Source organism: Equus caballus, chromosome 9 (assembly GCF_041296265.1).
Source record: "Equus caballus isolate H_3958 breed thoroughbred chromosome 9, TB-T2T, whole genome shotgun sequence".
Classification (NCBI taxonomy): Eukaryota; Metazoa; Chordata; class Mammalia; order Perissodactyla; family Equidae; genus Equus; species Equus caballus.
In genome coordinates, this window is record NC_091692.1 from 57,842,817 (window position 1) to 57,859,737 (window position 16,921).

Below are 16,921 nucleotides of genomic sequence, written 5' to 3' on the forward strand. Positions count from 1 at the left end.
ATTGTTATCTACTTGTTAATAATGATTTTTATTTCAATTCCCTTAGTGGCTTTGGAGTTCCAGTTTGTCATCATATCATTGAGCTTTCTGTGTCACTCCCCTCATGGGGACCTGCAGGCCTTCCCTATTCTTTCCCTTTAGACCATATAAGTCCCATTAGAAACGTTTCCTGATATTGCTGATTCAGTTGTCTTGGTCCTGTTTCCTTTATCTACATCATGTTCTTTCTCTCTCAATAACAGAAGGTCCGGATGTCCTTGTTCCCTGACACCAGCTATATTAAGTGATTGTCCGAAGTGGCTGTGTACTGGGGTTAAACCAGCCCCAGAGGTGAACACCATCTTAAGTGGCACCTCTCTCTAAAGAGGTCTGGTTAAAAGTGATCTTAACATTTCTCTTCCCCACTTCTATTTGAATCATATTTTTTATTGGATTTAAATGTCTCTTTTGGTATCCTTTCTTATACTTATTTCTGGTGTTTTATGTCCCTAATAAGATTATAAACTTACTGAAGGGGGAAATGTGCCATTTATTTCTTTGGGGTCTTCTGTAGTAAAAAGACAATGGGTGACTTCAATATTTATTTGCTTTAGATGATGCTTTACCTCAGAGAGATTACATGCCTTGGAATTGCTGCCTGGTGTTTAGCATTTTAGATACTTATTTGTGATATAATCCCTGTAGGCCCAGATTTCTCTAGGGAAGTTAGCAGTTTTTTCAGTCTAACGAATCCAGAAACGGGGACTCGTCCAGTCAGCTGGGACTGCTTCATGAAGTCAGCCGGGACCGCTTCCTGAGCCCTCAGCCCTGGCATCCCATTTAATTCAGTTCGACAGTCCAACAGTCCATGTTCTACCCCAGCCCCTGCCAACATAGAGTTCCTCTGGTTTATGTCTTCCCCAGGTCTGATTGGGCCTTTATAGCTTTCAGAGCTGTTCTCCTCTTCCCATGCCTGGGCCTTAGCTCAGTAAACCCCCAGCCCTTTGGGATAGCATGTTCCCAGGCCTTGACTACATCTCCCTCGAGTTCATCTTCCACACTGCTGCCCTCGTGGCCTTTTAAAGACAAAATCATGATCCCAGCTGTCCCCTGCTTACAGTCTATCACTGGATTCCCTTCACCTGTAGGAAAGTGCTAGCTGGACCCCAAGGTCTTTCATTATAGGGTAGGTCTGCATCTCCCGACACACCCTTCTCCCCACCTGTACACAATACACAGCAGGCCCGGAAAGCTCCCTGCCCCACACCCAGTGCCAGGCTGGTAGCTGCCTCTGACTGGAGAGGACCTCCCGGGGTCTCCTGCCTACCCAGGAGCCCGTGGCATCCTTTACAATCCACTTGGATGGTACCCTTCCCAGATACCTTTCTTGGTTGTTCCAGGAAGCACAGAGGAAGAAATGTTTATATACTTCGAAACACCTTTTATTATTGCATGTGTTATATTGTAATATTTGTTTCTGTATAAATTTCTTGAGGCTAAATATCTCAGTCATCTTAGGGTATGCATCCAGTAAATGCTAAATGAATCGAATACAAGAAAGCATTTATCCAATAAGAACTTTTCAAAAATACCACTCCTTCTTAGTTGATAGCTCAGTTATAATTCTCGCCAAGGATCATAACTTTCTATAAAATGAAATGAATGTAGTGTGCAAAGACAATACCAAAGCTAGTCAACATCAATCTACCTTGTAACCCAGGACTAAGTTTTCCACTGGGAGAGAGGATCCTTAACAGCAACCAGCCCTATAAACATGACCATACCTCTTGTCTCAATTTCAGGGACTCATATTAAAGGGAAGGGAAAGGGGCTGGCCTGGAGGCACAGCAGTTAAGTTTGCACGTTCCACTTCCGCAGCCCAGGGTTCTCCCGTTCAGATCCCGGGTTCAGACATGGCACCGCTTGGCACGCCCTGCTGTGGTAGGCGTCCCACATATAAAGTAGAGGAAGATAGGCACGGATGTGAGCTCAGGGCCAGGCTTCCTCAGCAAAAAGAGGACTGGCAGTAGTTAGCTCAGGGCTAATCTTCCTCAAAAAATAAAAAATAAAGGGAAGGGAAGGAGAATGGGGGGAGGGGGAGGAGGCAAATCAACAGAGCAGCTTTAGGAGTCATGATCAAGGCTGGACATTCTTGTCTGGCCCCAGGGAAACAGGCTTGTCTGAAGATGGTATGTAAGTGAATGGAGTTTGCATCGGTCTGAAATTGTCCTGCCCACTGCCAATAGTCAGACATTAAACTGACACAGAATCTGAGTCCAAACCTTTTTCTGAGTGTAAACGTTTTTTAACTCAGTGTTTTCCTTACCATTTTCCTGCTTTTAGGACATTCTCTCGTCTCTAGGTAGTTCCCTATACTGGTTGCAACAATGTTTGACAGATGGACTTGAAGTGTTTGAATATTTGATTGGTCACTTAGTCTCAGGACAGGAAAGGCACTGTCAGTGGACCCTGTGGGCTCAGGCCATGATTCCCCCTCAAGTTACCTGGGTCACTGGGCCCACTCAGCCATAGTGTCTCGCCCTTTCTGGCACCCCGCTATCCTGAGAATGCCTGTCGTGTGCCAAGCATTGTGCTGGCGCCAGGGATACCTGGGAGGAATGAGATGGCACGTGTGCCCTCTGGAGCATAAATTAGAATTTTATTGTATTCTGTCCATTTGGTGTTTTCACTGTGTGTGGTCAGGGCTACCCCAGCACACTTTTGGAGCACCTCCTAAATTTAGCAGAGAGGGGAGGGGACTTGCCTCCCTAAGCTTGTCTATTTGTATCATATTGGTAAATGTAGCAGTCTTGACCTAGAGCCAGCATTCCAGAAGCCTTGGCACCTCCTTCCACTCTGCCTCTATTTGTGTGTGACTGTGGGCAAGATAAAGCAAGACCTTTATTTTCCTCATCCTTCAAGTAAAGATAATACCCCCCTACACACACACAGAATTGTGGAGTTAAATAAAATGCCAGCTATGAAAGTTCTTTGGAAAGTTTAAAGCACCAGAGACTGAGACCTTTGTTGTTAGGAACTGCTGTCGACCCAGGAAGGAAGTAGGGAACTGTTACGGCATTGCAGTTGAAAGCTTGAAGGCCTTTTATTTTTTGTTGCTGCAAAGCAAAATGTCTTAGTTGAGCAAGAATCCTGAGACCAGGAAAAGTCAAGATAGGGATTAGGCAGTCTTGACCTCAAGTTATGATCTTCCCTGGGAAGCAGGAACCGGACTGCCCCCTCACAAGGCCTTCAGGAGACAGTAATGACCTTGTGAACAGGGGCCAGTCATGTGTGAACCGTTGAGTGACGCTTTTTTTTTGGTTTGTCAGGTTAATTAGAGACAGTGCCAGCAAATAAAAAACTTTTCTCGCAGGCCAAAGCTTTACTAAGATAATTTAGTTTTATGTCTCATTGTCCATTTCAACATGGTTCTCTCAAGAATAGGGACCATGTATATTTGTCTTTGTCTTTTCAGCTCCCAGCATAGTACCTACCCCAATGACAAGCGTTAGCTAGAGGAAGGGATGAGGGGACATAAATGAAGAGCAGAGCGCTTAAACATTGTGAACTAATAACTTCCTCTGCGCCAGGCACTATTCTAAGTTCTTTACATGAGTTAAGTTATTTTATCTTCACAACAATCCAGGCAGGTGGAACTATTGTTATCCTTGTAGTGGGGAGGAAATCAGGGCACAGAGAGATTAAGTAATCTACCCAAGGTCACACAAGATGATAGGTGTTGAAGCCAGAACTCCAGCCCAGGTGGTCTGACCCCATGCCTGTATTCCTAGTCACTGTACCAAACGGCCTCCTAAAGGGAAGAGAACTTAGACTTTGAAGGAAGGCCCCATCAGTAAAATGCAGATTATGGTCGTTTCTACCTTTTATGGTGTTATGAGGATTAAGAAAGCTAACGTGCGGAGCCACCAGCATTCTGAGTGAGGCACAGGTATAGTGGACGTCCAGAGACTAGTTTTTATCACCTAATTTGGGGTCGCTGGAGTCAGTAGTATGGTCTTGTGTCCTTTGCAGCCACATTGCTTTTCATGATTAACAGTGGAAAATTTCTGTATACCTCAGTGTATGGTTAAGTCTGTGGATTGTTTGTGAGTTTAGAGAGGGCAGACGCACACCAGGCCTTAAAGAATGGCCCTGTGTGCCCCGGTTGTTGTGAGAGGGGGCAGGGTGTCAAGAGAGGGGTTGGGCAACCTCCTGTGTCTTCAGTTCTTTCTGGGCGACCAGCTCTGGTGAGGCAGTCTTCTAGGCGCAGGGGCTCACCCTCTCCACTCTCAAGGGGTGCAGAGTGTGAGGCTGGGGGACCCATCTGATAGGACTCAAATTCCTTCTTAAGTCACCTGCCTGCCCTGTAGTCTTTGATCACAGAAGTTTGATCTTCCTGTACTGTGTATTTTCAGTTTATCTAATCACCTCACTGTCCATTTTTGATACATTTTTTTTCTAAACAAATATAAAACTGCCAACTTTTCAGACCCACTGCTATTTTATTCCGGTTTAATTGGCCGTTTTTTCCTCCTAAAACTAGGCCATCCATTTGATTCTGTCTTTCTAAGAAAGTTGCTTAAAATTTACAAAATTGCGGTTTCATTGGTTTCATATCCTTATTTATTACTAATCTCAAGTTCTTATAAATTTAATGTTGATGTATGTTTTCAAGCATTTTGACTAGTAGGTGATTTTAAATAGAGACTGATTTGCTGGTTTACTATAGCCACTTAATTAAAATTTTAATTAATTAACTTTTTTTGAAAAGAATAACATATCTACATTGCTTCAGATCCAAGATATACAAACGGTTTGTGGAGAAAAGGCTCTGTCCCACCGCTCTTTTCTCCTCTTTGGAGAAAACCAGTGTCCCCATTTCTTGGGTGGGTTTTAGAGCCATGCTACACAGCCATCAGTATAAGTTCCAAGTTATGTAACCACACACACATGCCCCCTTTTTTGCACAAATAGTTGCTTACTATACCCACTGTCATACAACTTGTTTTATTTTACTTCATGATAACTCTTAAATTATTCTGTATCAGTTAGCTCATAAAAACCTTCTTTATTCTTTTTATGGGCTGAGACGGGACCGTAATTTATTTAATCAGTCCCCTTTCCCTGGACATTTAGCTTATTTCCAGTCTTTTGCTAATACATATAATGCCACAGTGAACAACCTTGGACATGCCTTTTTTGCATAGGGGGATATATCTGTGGGATAAGTTCCCATACATGGAATTGCTGAGTGACAGGGTATATGCATTTGTAAATTTAATATGTTGTCAAATTGCCCTCTGTAAAAGTGGTTTAAATATATACTACCACCAGCAGTATGTGAGAGTGCCTTTTTATCTGTTTCTTCATATCCTCACCAGCTTAGTCATTGTATTTTTACCTTTGTCCATAAGGCAGATGCAGAATGATCTCTCAGTGTTAACTTGTCCACTTCTTACCACTAGCAAGGTTGAGCATCTTTTCACTTGCCTGAGAAACATTGGATTTCTCATTCTGTGAACTGTCTCTTCATATCCTTTGCCCGTTTTTCTATTTGATTTTCTTTGTCCATTTGTTGTTCTTTCTAATTGACTCTGGTGGGGGAGAGGCAGTACTTCGTATATTAGGGAAAGTAACCCTTTGCCTTGATATGAGCTGCAAATATTTTTTCCAGGTTTATCACTTTTCCTTTGATTTTGTTACTGACTTCTTTGCTTTGCAGATATATCATTCTTTTCCTTTATGACTTCTGGGTTTTGTGTCATACTTTAGAAAGGTCTTCCCCACTCTGAGATTGTTCTGTTATATTCTTGGTTTTCTCCCATCATTTCTTTTAGAGTTTTTTCTTTTAACTTTTAATTCTTTGAATCATCCAGGATATATTTTGGTATAGAGTATGAGTTATGGAATCAGCCTTCTTTTCCCAGGCAACAGTCATTCATTTCGGCCTTTGCTTTTATTTTGTAACTTAGAAATTATGTGCCATGTCAAATTCTGTTACACCATCACTGCGCACCTAATGTGAGTCCGATTGATTTAGGATGGCAGATAATCTTTCCCCCAGCTTGGCATGGGGAAAGATCATCATCTTCAGAGGGTAGCAGACCTGGTTTTGAATGCTGACTCTGCAACTTCACGCCAGTGCAACTTTGGGCAAGTTACATAACCTTTCTGAGCCTTTGTTACCTCGTTTGTAAAATGTGGTTGATAATACCCCATTTTGCAAATGCATTGTGACAAATAAAGATAATGTTTATAAATTGCCTGTTCAGTGCCTGGCACACAGTAGCTACTTGATAAACAGGGGTATTATTATTGTCATCACCATTACCCATATCAATAGTGTGATGTTGGCCTGAGTGAGGACATTACGTGCCACCCCTCTCTTGTGTAGCCACTCTTCAGCAGAAGCTGGTGTTCCTGGAAATTGGATATGGGGCTTCCCTGCCTAAGCCAAGGGCATCGCAAGTTTCCTGGTAATGATCAGGCTGGTGTTTTTAGGGCTGTGTTCATAACTTCTGGGCAGATGGTAAATTACTAGGCTGTCCATTAAAATAAGATTGCACTGGGGCTGGCCCCGTGGCCGAGTGGTTAAGTTCGCGCGCTCCGCTGCAGGCGGCCCAGTGTTTTGTTGGTTCGAATCCTGGGCGAGGACATGGCACTGCTCATCAAACCACGCTGAGGCAGCGTCCCACATGCCACAACTAGAATGACCCACAATGAAGAATATACAACTATGTACTGGGGGGCCTTGGAGAGAAAAAGGAAAAAAAAATCAAATAAAAAAAAATAATAAGATTGCTCTTTGCTATATGAGGAAGTCTGTCTGATTCTGTAGTTTGGTTTTGTAATCAGATCCATGAAGTTAACAGTCAAGCATTATTTGTCCAGCCTTAGTGTTAATGCTGTTTGTCCGTGTGATGATCTAAGAAACATTTAAGATCTATGTGATCTCTTATTTCAGAACCTATGTTCAATCCTGGCATAAGTCTGGAAATTATTTAAATAGGTGCAGAAACTTAGCAGCCTCAACAGAAGTTGATATCTGAAGTAACTTCTCTCTTTAAACCGACACCCCAGGACCTAGTCCTTAACTAGGTAATTCGTTATTGCTTCCTTCTCCACCTCTTCATGTGTTCTGACACTCTAGATTTTTTTTTCTATGCAGACTTGGTTTCCTTCTAAGATTTTTTTGACCTCTTTCTTTTCCTTCTGCAGTGTTTAATCTTAATTTAATATTTGTCTTTTGAAAGCTCTTTCAATGCGGTCCTTCCCCAGATAAACTGAACTTTTTAAAGTCACTTTTAAATGTATTGCTAATAGTCACATGATCTCTAAAATATCTCCTTCCATTCTGTTCCATCTCTTATTTTTTGTCTGCTCATCCTACATCTTTTTAAACTGAAACACTACACTTCTCTCTCCCAAGCTTCTCAATAATTATCAATAATTCAGAAAAATCTTACTGTCTTATATTCTGTTTTCCCACTTTCATTTGCTTTTCTTGAGCCCCAAATATGTTTCTAGACTCTTCTTCTTTTTTTGTTTTTGTTAACTGTGAAAATCTAATTCTTCTCCACCATCAATGTTAAGAAAATTTCCATTTGGGAAATTTTACTTGGTTTTACGCAATAAATTTTCTCCCTAATGAATAGGGAGTCCACAGATCAATAATCAATAATCAGTCCACAGATATCTATTGAGTGCCTACTACGTGCCAGGCTCTGAGTGAATAATTCCCTGCCTTCAGGAGTTTACTTTCTGTGGGGAAGACAGACAACATATAAACCAATAAATGGAATTATTTTGGTTACTGAGGAGATAAATAGAGTAATACATTAGAAATGAGCAGACACGAGAGGGGGGAAGCTCATCTGCTGTGTTCATAGTTCTTTTGCTTTTGGTCTGATTTTAAATCTTGTTGATTTCAAATTGTTTGGATAGATACCCAATAGTGGGATAACTGAGTCATATAGTATTTCTATTTTTAGTTTTTTGAGGAATCTCCATATTGTTTTCCATAGTGACTGCACCAGTTTGCACTCCCACCAGCAGTGTGTGAGGGTTTCCTTCTGTCCACACCCTCTCCAACATTTGTTATTTTTAGTCTTAGTGATTATAGCCATTTTAACAGGCGTAAGGTGGTATCTTAGTGTAGTTTTGATTTGCATTTCCCTGATGATTAGTGATGTTGAACATCTTTTCGTGTGTTTATTGGCCATCTGTATATCTTCTTTGGAAAAATGTCTGTTCATGTCCTCTGCCCATTTTTTGATCTGATTGTTTTTTTATTGTTCAGTTGTGTGAGTTCCTTATATATTATGGAGATTAACCTCTTGTCAGATGTATGATTTGCAAATACTGTCTCCCAATTGGTGGGTTGTCTGTCTGTTTTGATTCTAGTTTCTTTTGCCTTGCAGAAGCTCTTTAGTCTGTGAAGTCCCACTTGTTTATTTTTTCTTTTGTTTCCCTTGTCTGAGAAAACATGGTATTCGAAAAGATCCTTTTCAGTTCGATGTCAACGAGTGTACTACCTATATTATCTTCCAGGAGTTTTATGTTTTCAGGACTTATCTTCAAGTCTTTGATCCATTTTATTTTTGTGTATGACGTGAGATAATGGTCTACCTTCATTCATTGCACATGGTTGTCCAGTTTTCCCAACACTATTTATTAAAGAGACTATCTTTTCTCCGTTGTATGTTCTTAGCATCTTTGTCAAAGATTAGCTGTCCCTAGATGTACTGTTTTATTGCTGGGCTTTCAGTTCTGTTCCATTGATCTGTGTGCCTGTTTTTATACCAGTACCATGCTGTTTTGATTACTATGGTTTTGTAGTACATTTTGAAGTCAGGGATTGTAATGCCTCCAACTTTGTTCTTTTTTCTCAGGATTGCCTTAGCAATTCAGGGTCTTTGGTTGCCCCGTATGAATTTTAGGATTCTTTCTTCTATTTCCATGAAGAATGTCATTGGGATTCTGATTGGGATTGCATTGAATCTATGGATTGCTTGGGGTAGTACGGACATATTAACTATGTTTATTCTTCCAATCCATATGCATGGAATCTCTTTCCATCTCTTTATGTCATTATCAATTTCTTTCAGTAATGTCTTATAGTTTTCATTGTATAAGTCCTTCACCTCCTGAGTTAAATTTATTCCTCGGTACTTTATTCTTTTACTTGTGATTGTAAATGGAATTGTATTCTTGAGTTCTCTTTCTGTAAGTTCGTTATTGGAGTATAGAAAAGCAACTGATTTTTGTAAGTTGATTTTGTACACTGCAACTTTACTGTTGTTGTTAATTATTTCTATTAGTTTTCCGATGGATTCTTTGGGGTTTTCTGTATATAAGATTGTGTCATCTGCAAACAGCGTTGATTTTTGTTTTAACATTTTTTACTGATGCTTTCTTATTACCCATCATTTATCCCTTAGATAGCCAACTGCAGACTTTTAAGAATTGATTATATAATCTCATTGTATGTAATCTCATTGTATTACACCCTTCTTCTTTATAATCTCATGCTTTCTTTCTGATTCTTGAAAAATTTCTTTTGCCACAGTCTATATCATGAAGGTCATCTTTAGTTATTCTTAAAACTGGGAGGCATTTCTTCAAAATAAGCCTTACCCCTTGACATCCTGGGTAATTTTTTTAAAAAGAACCGTGGTTCTCAAATGCTTGTCTGAGTAAAATGTGTCTTGGTGTATAAGGTTGCCAATTGTCTTTCTTCTAAGAACTGGATTTTATATGAGAAAGTATTATTTTAGGAAATGATAGTGAATAGTAAGTAGTGTGTGTAATGACTTTGCTCAGCAGAATAAAGTTAGCAGACCCCCAGTTTTTAGAACATGGAACTCTTACTCCTTCTAGGTTGACTACTTAGATCTGAAAATACATCGAATACTCAATGTTCTTTTTCTGTTTGCAGGGATGACTCTGTCCCAGAAGACAACATCTGGAGGGGTATCCTCTCTGTTATTTTCTTCTTTCTTATCATCAGTGTATTAGCTTTCCCCAATGGTAAGTGATATAATGCTTTATCACATTTCTCCTGTGCATTGTGCCCTTTGGTATTTTTGAGATGCGTGTCATCTAGAAGGTAAAACTAGAAGGTAGAATAAGAAAGGAATTTGCATTTTGTGTGGGGGTTAGGGGTACAGGCCCTGGAGGCACATGGCCCGTTCTGTCACATCCTGGCTCAGTGGCCTGGGGAGGCCCACTCACCTCTGCACGAGTGCTTCCGTTTCTCCATATAAAATGTAGAGAACAGGTAGGTACTGTTGTAAGGGTTAACTGAATAAATACATGTTAAATTCTCTGAATAGTAGCTGACAAATCTAAGCTCTCAAGAAATGTCAGCTGCTGTTCTTCTTGTTGCTATTTTTGTTATTATCAGCTGAGTCATAAAATACAATTATTGCTCAGTTACTCCTTTTTGCTAAGGACAGGGTCAATGCTGTCATGAGTATTACTCAATAATTTATTGTCTGAGGTGATCTTTTATCACCGTAAACTTTGCTGATTATGTGTTTGGGAAATGAGTTTTCATTATCAGGTAAAAAAGACCAGTATTGCCGTGAGTTTACCTCCCATTGTAATTATAGAGTGAGGTAAAACCTTTGTTTGGAAAACTGGTTTGATATTCTGCCATACTTAAGATTCATCCCTTTCCTCTAAATTGTCCCTTACAAGTTGCTTTCTTGTTTCTTATTCCCCTTAAGTACCTTCTCCCTAGAATATTCTCTACTTGTTCTCTGTAACCATTTCTAAATACTCACTTTTTGTATCCTATTTCTTTTATACTTAAGATATTTTGAAATTGTTTCAGTCTTATTATGCTCCGTGGGCCCAGCTCAGGTTTTAAATATCATGCTTTAAGATGTATTTTTCTCTGTCCTTTCATCTATTCACTAAATGTAATCTGTAAGATAAAAAGCTCATTATGAATGTTATTGATTGCTACCTGAAAATGTACCATGGTAATAGGATTCTAATACCAATTCCAGTGTATGTGTATTGGAGATGGGGGGGTCCCCCACTAACAAGCAACTCTCAGACAGCAACTCAACTCTGACACTATCTACCTGGAGATAGCATCAGATCCCACAGGTGAAGGGCTCAGTCCCACAAGACTGCCCTCCACTTCAGATGCCAGTCGCAAGTCCAGGTTGTTACCTCTACTTCTGACCAAATGACTGTAAATCAGGGGTTCCCATAACCCCCACCTTGGGTTTAATTAATTTTCTAAAGCAGCTCACAGAACTCAGGAACCAGCTTAGTCACTGGATTACCGTACTGGGTTATTACAAGGGGTATTAGTCAACAGCCAGATGAAGACATGCGTAGGGCAAAGCATGTGGGAAGGGATGAGACGCTCCCTTGTCCTCTCGAGGCACCCCACTCCTCCAGCACCTGCATGTGTTCCCCACCCAGAAGCTCTCCGAAATCTGTCCCTTTGGGTATTTATGATGGAGGCTTCATTACATAGGCATGATTGATTAAATTATTGGCCACTGGGGATTGAATTCAATCTCCAGCCCCTCTTTCCTCCCAGGACGTCTGGGAATGGGACTCAATGCTCCAAGATCCAATCAGTGGTTCTCTCCACTGGCAGCTAGCCTCCGTGCAAGCTTAGGTGCCTTCCAAAGGTCACATCATTAACATAACAAAAGATACCTTTATCACTCATCACTTAGGAAAGTCCAGGAGTTTTAGGAGCTCTGTGCCAGAAACAGGGATGAAGACCAAATGTATATTTCTTATTATAAATCACAATATCACACATGGCAAGGCCTTCAGGCTTTCCAAGATGGTGGCAGTGGAATTTTGTTCTGTATTTTTGTTTATCTTATGTAGTGCTGTATGTTTATGCTGGTAGCATAATAGTCCAGCCAGTAAAACTCTGACTCCTTCAGGAAATGAATTGTTCTAGATAACCAAGTTATTGGGGAGCTGAGTTTAACTCTCCAATCACTCAAGCTTTTAGATGAAATTTTTTTTTTTAGTGAAAACCTTTCAAGATATGAAAATCCACTGTCTTAGTGCAGGCTGTGGTAACAGATTATCTGAGACTGGGTGGCTTAAACAACAGAAGATTTGTACTGAGGCAGAATTCCTCTCCGGCTGTGAACCTGTGCAACCAAAGGAGTTATGTGCTTTGAAAATACAATAGTGGGACGGGCACAGGATTCCCATTCCAAAGGGAAAAATAGGAGAGAAGGAAGGAGTGATGGGATTCAAGTCCAAAACCTAGGAGGGTAAACTCTATGGCATCTTAAGGCTCAAGAATAATCCTCTTTGGCTTAATGCTCTGTCTTCCAGACCCACTGGGGCGGTGGTCTGCCGCCACAGCCCTGCCTGGCACAGCTACCCCTTTGTGGCTCCGCTGGGCGTCGGTGTTGCCCTTTGAAACTGAGATGGAGGCAGCCGTCCCTCACCCTCCCGCCGTGGCCCCTGCACTCTGGGCCTGTGGTGGAAGTGGTAGCCTGGATGATCCCTGAATTGCCTTTAGGGATCTTTTTCCCCTGTCTTAAAGAAGAGCAGATGTTCACAACCAAGTAGCTCTATGGTCCGGTCCTGTAGGGTCTAAGAAATCCAACAGTCTTCACGTTAGAGTTTAGTATTTCAACATATGAATTTTAAGGGGATACAAACATTCAGTCCATAACACTGGCATACCTTATACAGATAGGACAAACATAGTTTGGCCTTTCCATGATAACTGAGAGTTCTGCTAATGTGCAATTATTGGGGTATGAAGACAAGATGTACATTATATGGGTAGGTCATGGAATGAAGGGGTATTGATCCTGCTATGGAATTCACTTTCTAGGAAAGGTCCCCATGTCAAACAGCTTTTTGGCTATTTCAAACTTTCTTTTCCCTTCCACCTCCAACACACAGAATCTCAGAATTTTAGGTTTAGAGGAGAGCTTGGACATTATGCAGCCCATCCTCTCTTTCAAGGGTGCCATGTTGTAGTACAGGCTAAGTGGCCACTTGCAGCATCAAGCATTTCACACACACTGGAACCACCAGAGACTGTGGGTGGTCCTCCTGAGCTCTGAAATCTGGCCTTTTCATATAAAGGTGGCGTAAGAATACAGCCCAAAGCAAGGAGATGGTGAGCTCCAAAGCTGCAAGGGAAGGTGAGTAGGTGACAGTTCAGATGGCGGTGACTGCACCCTCCCCTCAGCCATTCTGCCTTCTGTATCTGTGAAGAGCTGCCGCTTACCTCCCTGTCATCAGTTGGTGCCGTGGCCATTAGAGATCTGCGCCCTCTATTTCTATTTCTTTCTTATCTTATCTATCCCATCCTACGTTGTTTTTTTGGTCTGTTTATTTGTTTTGAGGTTTGTTTTTTTTTTTATCACAGCAGAGTATGTGCTCAGGAAACATTAATCCAAAGGTATCAAGTCTGTTGTTTAAGTCCTCAGTTTTCCTTGGCTGTATCTTAATTTGTTGCTTAGGTTAACTCTTCACGGCTTTGTAGGTTTCTTTCTTGCTTTTTTGTTTTTTAATTTGCTATTTTTGAGTCCAGAGCCCTTTTGGCAGCCTGAGGATTCTCAAAGATTAGTCTCTCAAGAGCCATGATTTTACAGCCATCCTTTCAATGAAGGTTTAGCAGGAGCCAGGTTTTGAGGCTTCACTAACAGATGTTTCTCTTAGGGTACCCAAGGCCCTGAAGGTTGGGGGATTAAATTTATTGTATGAAACATTTTGTGTGATTTCTGCTGGTTTTTCCTCCATTCTCTAATGATGTCCTCTAATCTTCAGAGTCCACTTAACCCGCTCAGCCTCTCATTCTGGGACTGTGCTGTTGTTTTCCTTTTGGAAAGATAAAGGTTAAGTTTGCTTCATGCTTTTCTGATCCGGGCTGTGTGGACTTTGTGATGCATACAAAGGGGGAAGGATCTAGAGGGCTCCTCAAGTAGAGTCTGCTTGGTTTACAGCTGAGGAAGCTGAGCCCCTGGTCATCATTCATCCACCAGAGGTCATCCGGCTCCCTGATGTCAGCCTGTGGTAGAGCCCCGGCTCCTGGGTGTTGCTCTGGTCATTTCTCACATTAGGTCCGCTGTGAGGTGTTTTATCTCTGTCTTCCCATGAGTTTCTGTCTCCTTCTTCTTCTCCTCCTCTCTGTCAGTCTCCGGCTTTTCTTTTTTCCAGGAGCACAACCTTAGGGTCTTGGTTGGCCTGTACCCAGTGTGCTTTAGATCCTGTGGAAGGCGCGTGGTGGTTGTGCCCATGCTCCTCTACTGCCCAAATGTCATCCATGACCAGCAGGAGGTAGCAGATTGATCTGAATTTTCCTACTTTCTCCTCTTTCTACTCTTTGCCTGCTTTATCCTTCCCCCACCATGTGTGTGTGTGTTCACACACAAACAACGCTCATCTGTAGGCAGAACTTACCAAAAACAAGGCTTCAGATAGATATAGACAAGGACAATGGCTTCGGTAGTCTATGTCAGAAGGATTAAGATGTTAGGGAAGTGAGTCCTTGGAGGGATTATCTTGAAGCCACGTGTACAGAGCAAATACATTGTGTCTACCTTGTTTTCTAAAGGTCCATTTATTTACATTTTACATAAGATTAGTGAAACTGCAAGTTGGCCACATTAAAGAATGTTATTATCGAATATTTTAAAATTAAGAGTGTCCTTGGGAGATGCTATAGAGATGATGGGGGAGCTGGCAGAGCCACTGGGAAAGGGTGCTGCTGAGCTGTGTGTCTGTTCCCTCCCAGAGCCAGCTTTTAGACTTAAGGCCTCTCCAGGAGCCACAATGCTGGGTGGCCGCTTCTCTGAGTGCATATGCATGCCTCTTCTTGCTCCAGTCCTGTCACCTTATTTTCTATTCTCCCCACCCTTGGCACATATTGTCAAATTAAGTAATGAAAATGAATGGGAGAAACAGAGCCCAAAATTTGTCTTCTCCTTGAAAGGCAGTTTTGGGGCACTGCCTTCAGTGGATGGCATTCCCAGAATGGTTCTATTTTGGCAACTTCAAATGCATTTATCCTTGCCCTAGTAAAGACTGCCCTGCGTGTTTGAGTAGCCGCCTAAACTTGACTGCATCCGTCTGTCTCGTGTGTGTGTGAATTGACGTGTGCTGTCTGTGTGGTAGAAGTGGTCAAGTATGACAGAAGAGAGCCCTGTGGTTCTTTTTACAGAGTCTAAATAACAAAGAAAGCCCTTGACTTTCTCCATAGGGTTTTATACCAGTCAGGATGCTTTTGGCCACAAGTAATAGGAAATCCATTTTAAAATAGCTTAAAGAATAAGGAAAATGTTTACTTTCTTGTGTTACAAGAAGTTCTGAGATAAATTGGTTCCAGGTTTGGCTAATTCAGCAGCTTAGAGACATGTGAAGACCCAATTTCTTTACCTTTTTCTGCTCCACCAGTTTCACATGTTGGTCCTGGCCTATGCTTCACCACCCTAATGATCTTGAGGCAGCTTACTACAGCACCAGACGTATGGTCATAGACAATGTCTAGCAGAAGAAAAAATCATTTCTTCCTGTGTATCTTTTTAAGAGTCAAGAAGCATTTTCTGGAAACCCTCCAGCACATTTGCCCTCGGTTCTCTTTGTCTAGATTAGGCCACGTGTCTTTTCTCCAACCAGACCTGAGGACAGGATTTACAGTGCTCAGAGGAGTAGGCACAGTAGATCTTAATAGATCTTCATTGACTGCAAGAATAAAAGAAGAAGGAAAGAATAAAAGAAGAATTACCTCCATTGGCTTAGGATTTACCCCTGAGTTATACGGGAGAGGTTGTGGGACACTCAAGCAAAATTTCATTTGACAATAAATGGGTTGAGTAACAGGGTGAAGTTCTAGAGTTCTTCCTGAGTCCTATAAACAGACATGGAGGGAGAGACGGTGAGGTGAGGCTGGGGAAGGAAAGGGTCTGATAACTGCTTCACTCTTCTTCTCTCTTGCCATCTTCTCCTCTTCTACTGTCTTTTGATTCCCTTAAAAAAGTTTTTTTTAGTTATTTTATTGAGATCCTAATGGTTTATAACACCATGAAATTTCTGGCGTATGTCATTATTTATCAGTTTGTATATAGACTGCATCATGCTCACAACTAATAGTCTAATTTTTATCTGTCACCATATATATATGCCCCCTACCCCTTTTGCCCACCCCCTAACCCCGTTCTCTTCTAGTAACCACTGATCTGTTCTCTTTATCCATGTGTTTGTTTATCTTCCACATGTGAGTGAAATCATAGTGTTTGTCTTTCTCTCTCTGGCTTATTTCACTTAACATAATATCCTCAAGGTCCCTCCATGTTGTTGCAAAGGGGACAATTTTGTCTTTTTATGCCTGAGTAGTATTCCATTGTGTGTGTGTATATATATATGTATACACCACATCTTCTTTGTCCACTCCTCAGTTGATGGGTAGTTGGGTTGCTTCCACATCATGGCTATTATGAATAATGCTGCAATGAACATAGGGGTGCATAGGTCTCTTTGAATTGTTGATTTCAAGTTCTTTGGATAAATACCCACTAGTGGGATGGCTGGGTCATATGGTATTTCTGTTTTTAATTTTTTGAGAAATTTCCACTGTTTTCCATAGTGGCTGCACCAGTTTGCATTCCCACCAGCAGTGTATGAGGGTTCCCTTTTCTCCACGTCCTCTCCAACATTTGTTGTTTTTTGTCTTGGTAATTATAGCCATTCTAACAGGTGTAAGGTGATCTCATTGTAGTTTTGATTTGCATTTCCCTAGTGAATAGTGATGTTGAACATCTTTTCATGTGCCTGTTGGCCATCTTTATATCTTCTTTGGAAAAATGTGTGTTCGTATCCTCTGCCCATTTTTTGATCAGGTTGTTTGTTTTTTTATTGTTTAGTTATATAAGTTCTTTATGTATTTTGGAGATTAACCCCTTGTCAGATATATGATTTGCAAATATTT

At 41.2% G+C, this 16,921-nt stretch overlaps 1 protein-coding gene across 4 annotated transcripts in view; it reads left to right on the plus strand.

Annotated features, from left to right (window-relative positions):
* PTDSS1 (phosphatidylserine synthase 1) overlaps positions 1–16,921 on the plus strand; it is a 66,838-nt gene that overhangs the window by 4,492 nt on the left and 45,425 nt on the right. For 3 of the 4 annotated variants that reach the window (XR_002810380.2, XM_023648733.2, XM_023648734.2), the window contains exon 2: positions 9,917–10,008. Coding sequence is in view for 3 of the 4 variants with exons in the window: in XM_023648733.2 (XP_023504501.1) it covers positions 9,917–10,008 (92 nt within the window). In the remaining variant the exon portion in view is untranslated. Of the gene's footprint in view, positions 1–9,916; positions 10,009–13,082; positions 13,137–16,921 lie in introns of those variants that run through there. The other variant, XM_070222376.1, reaches the window with a different exon arrangement.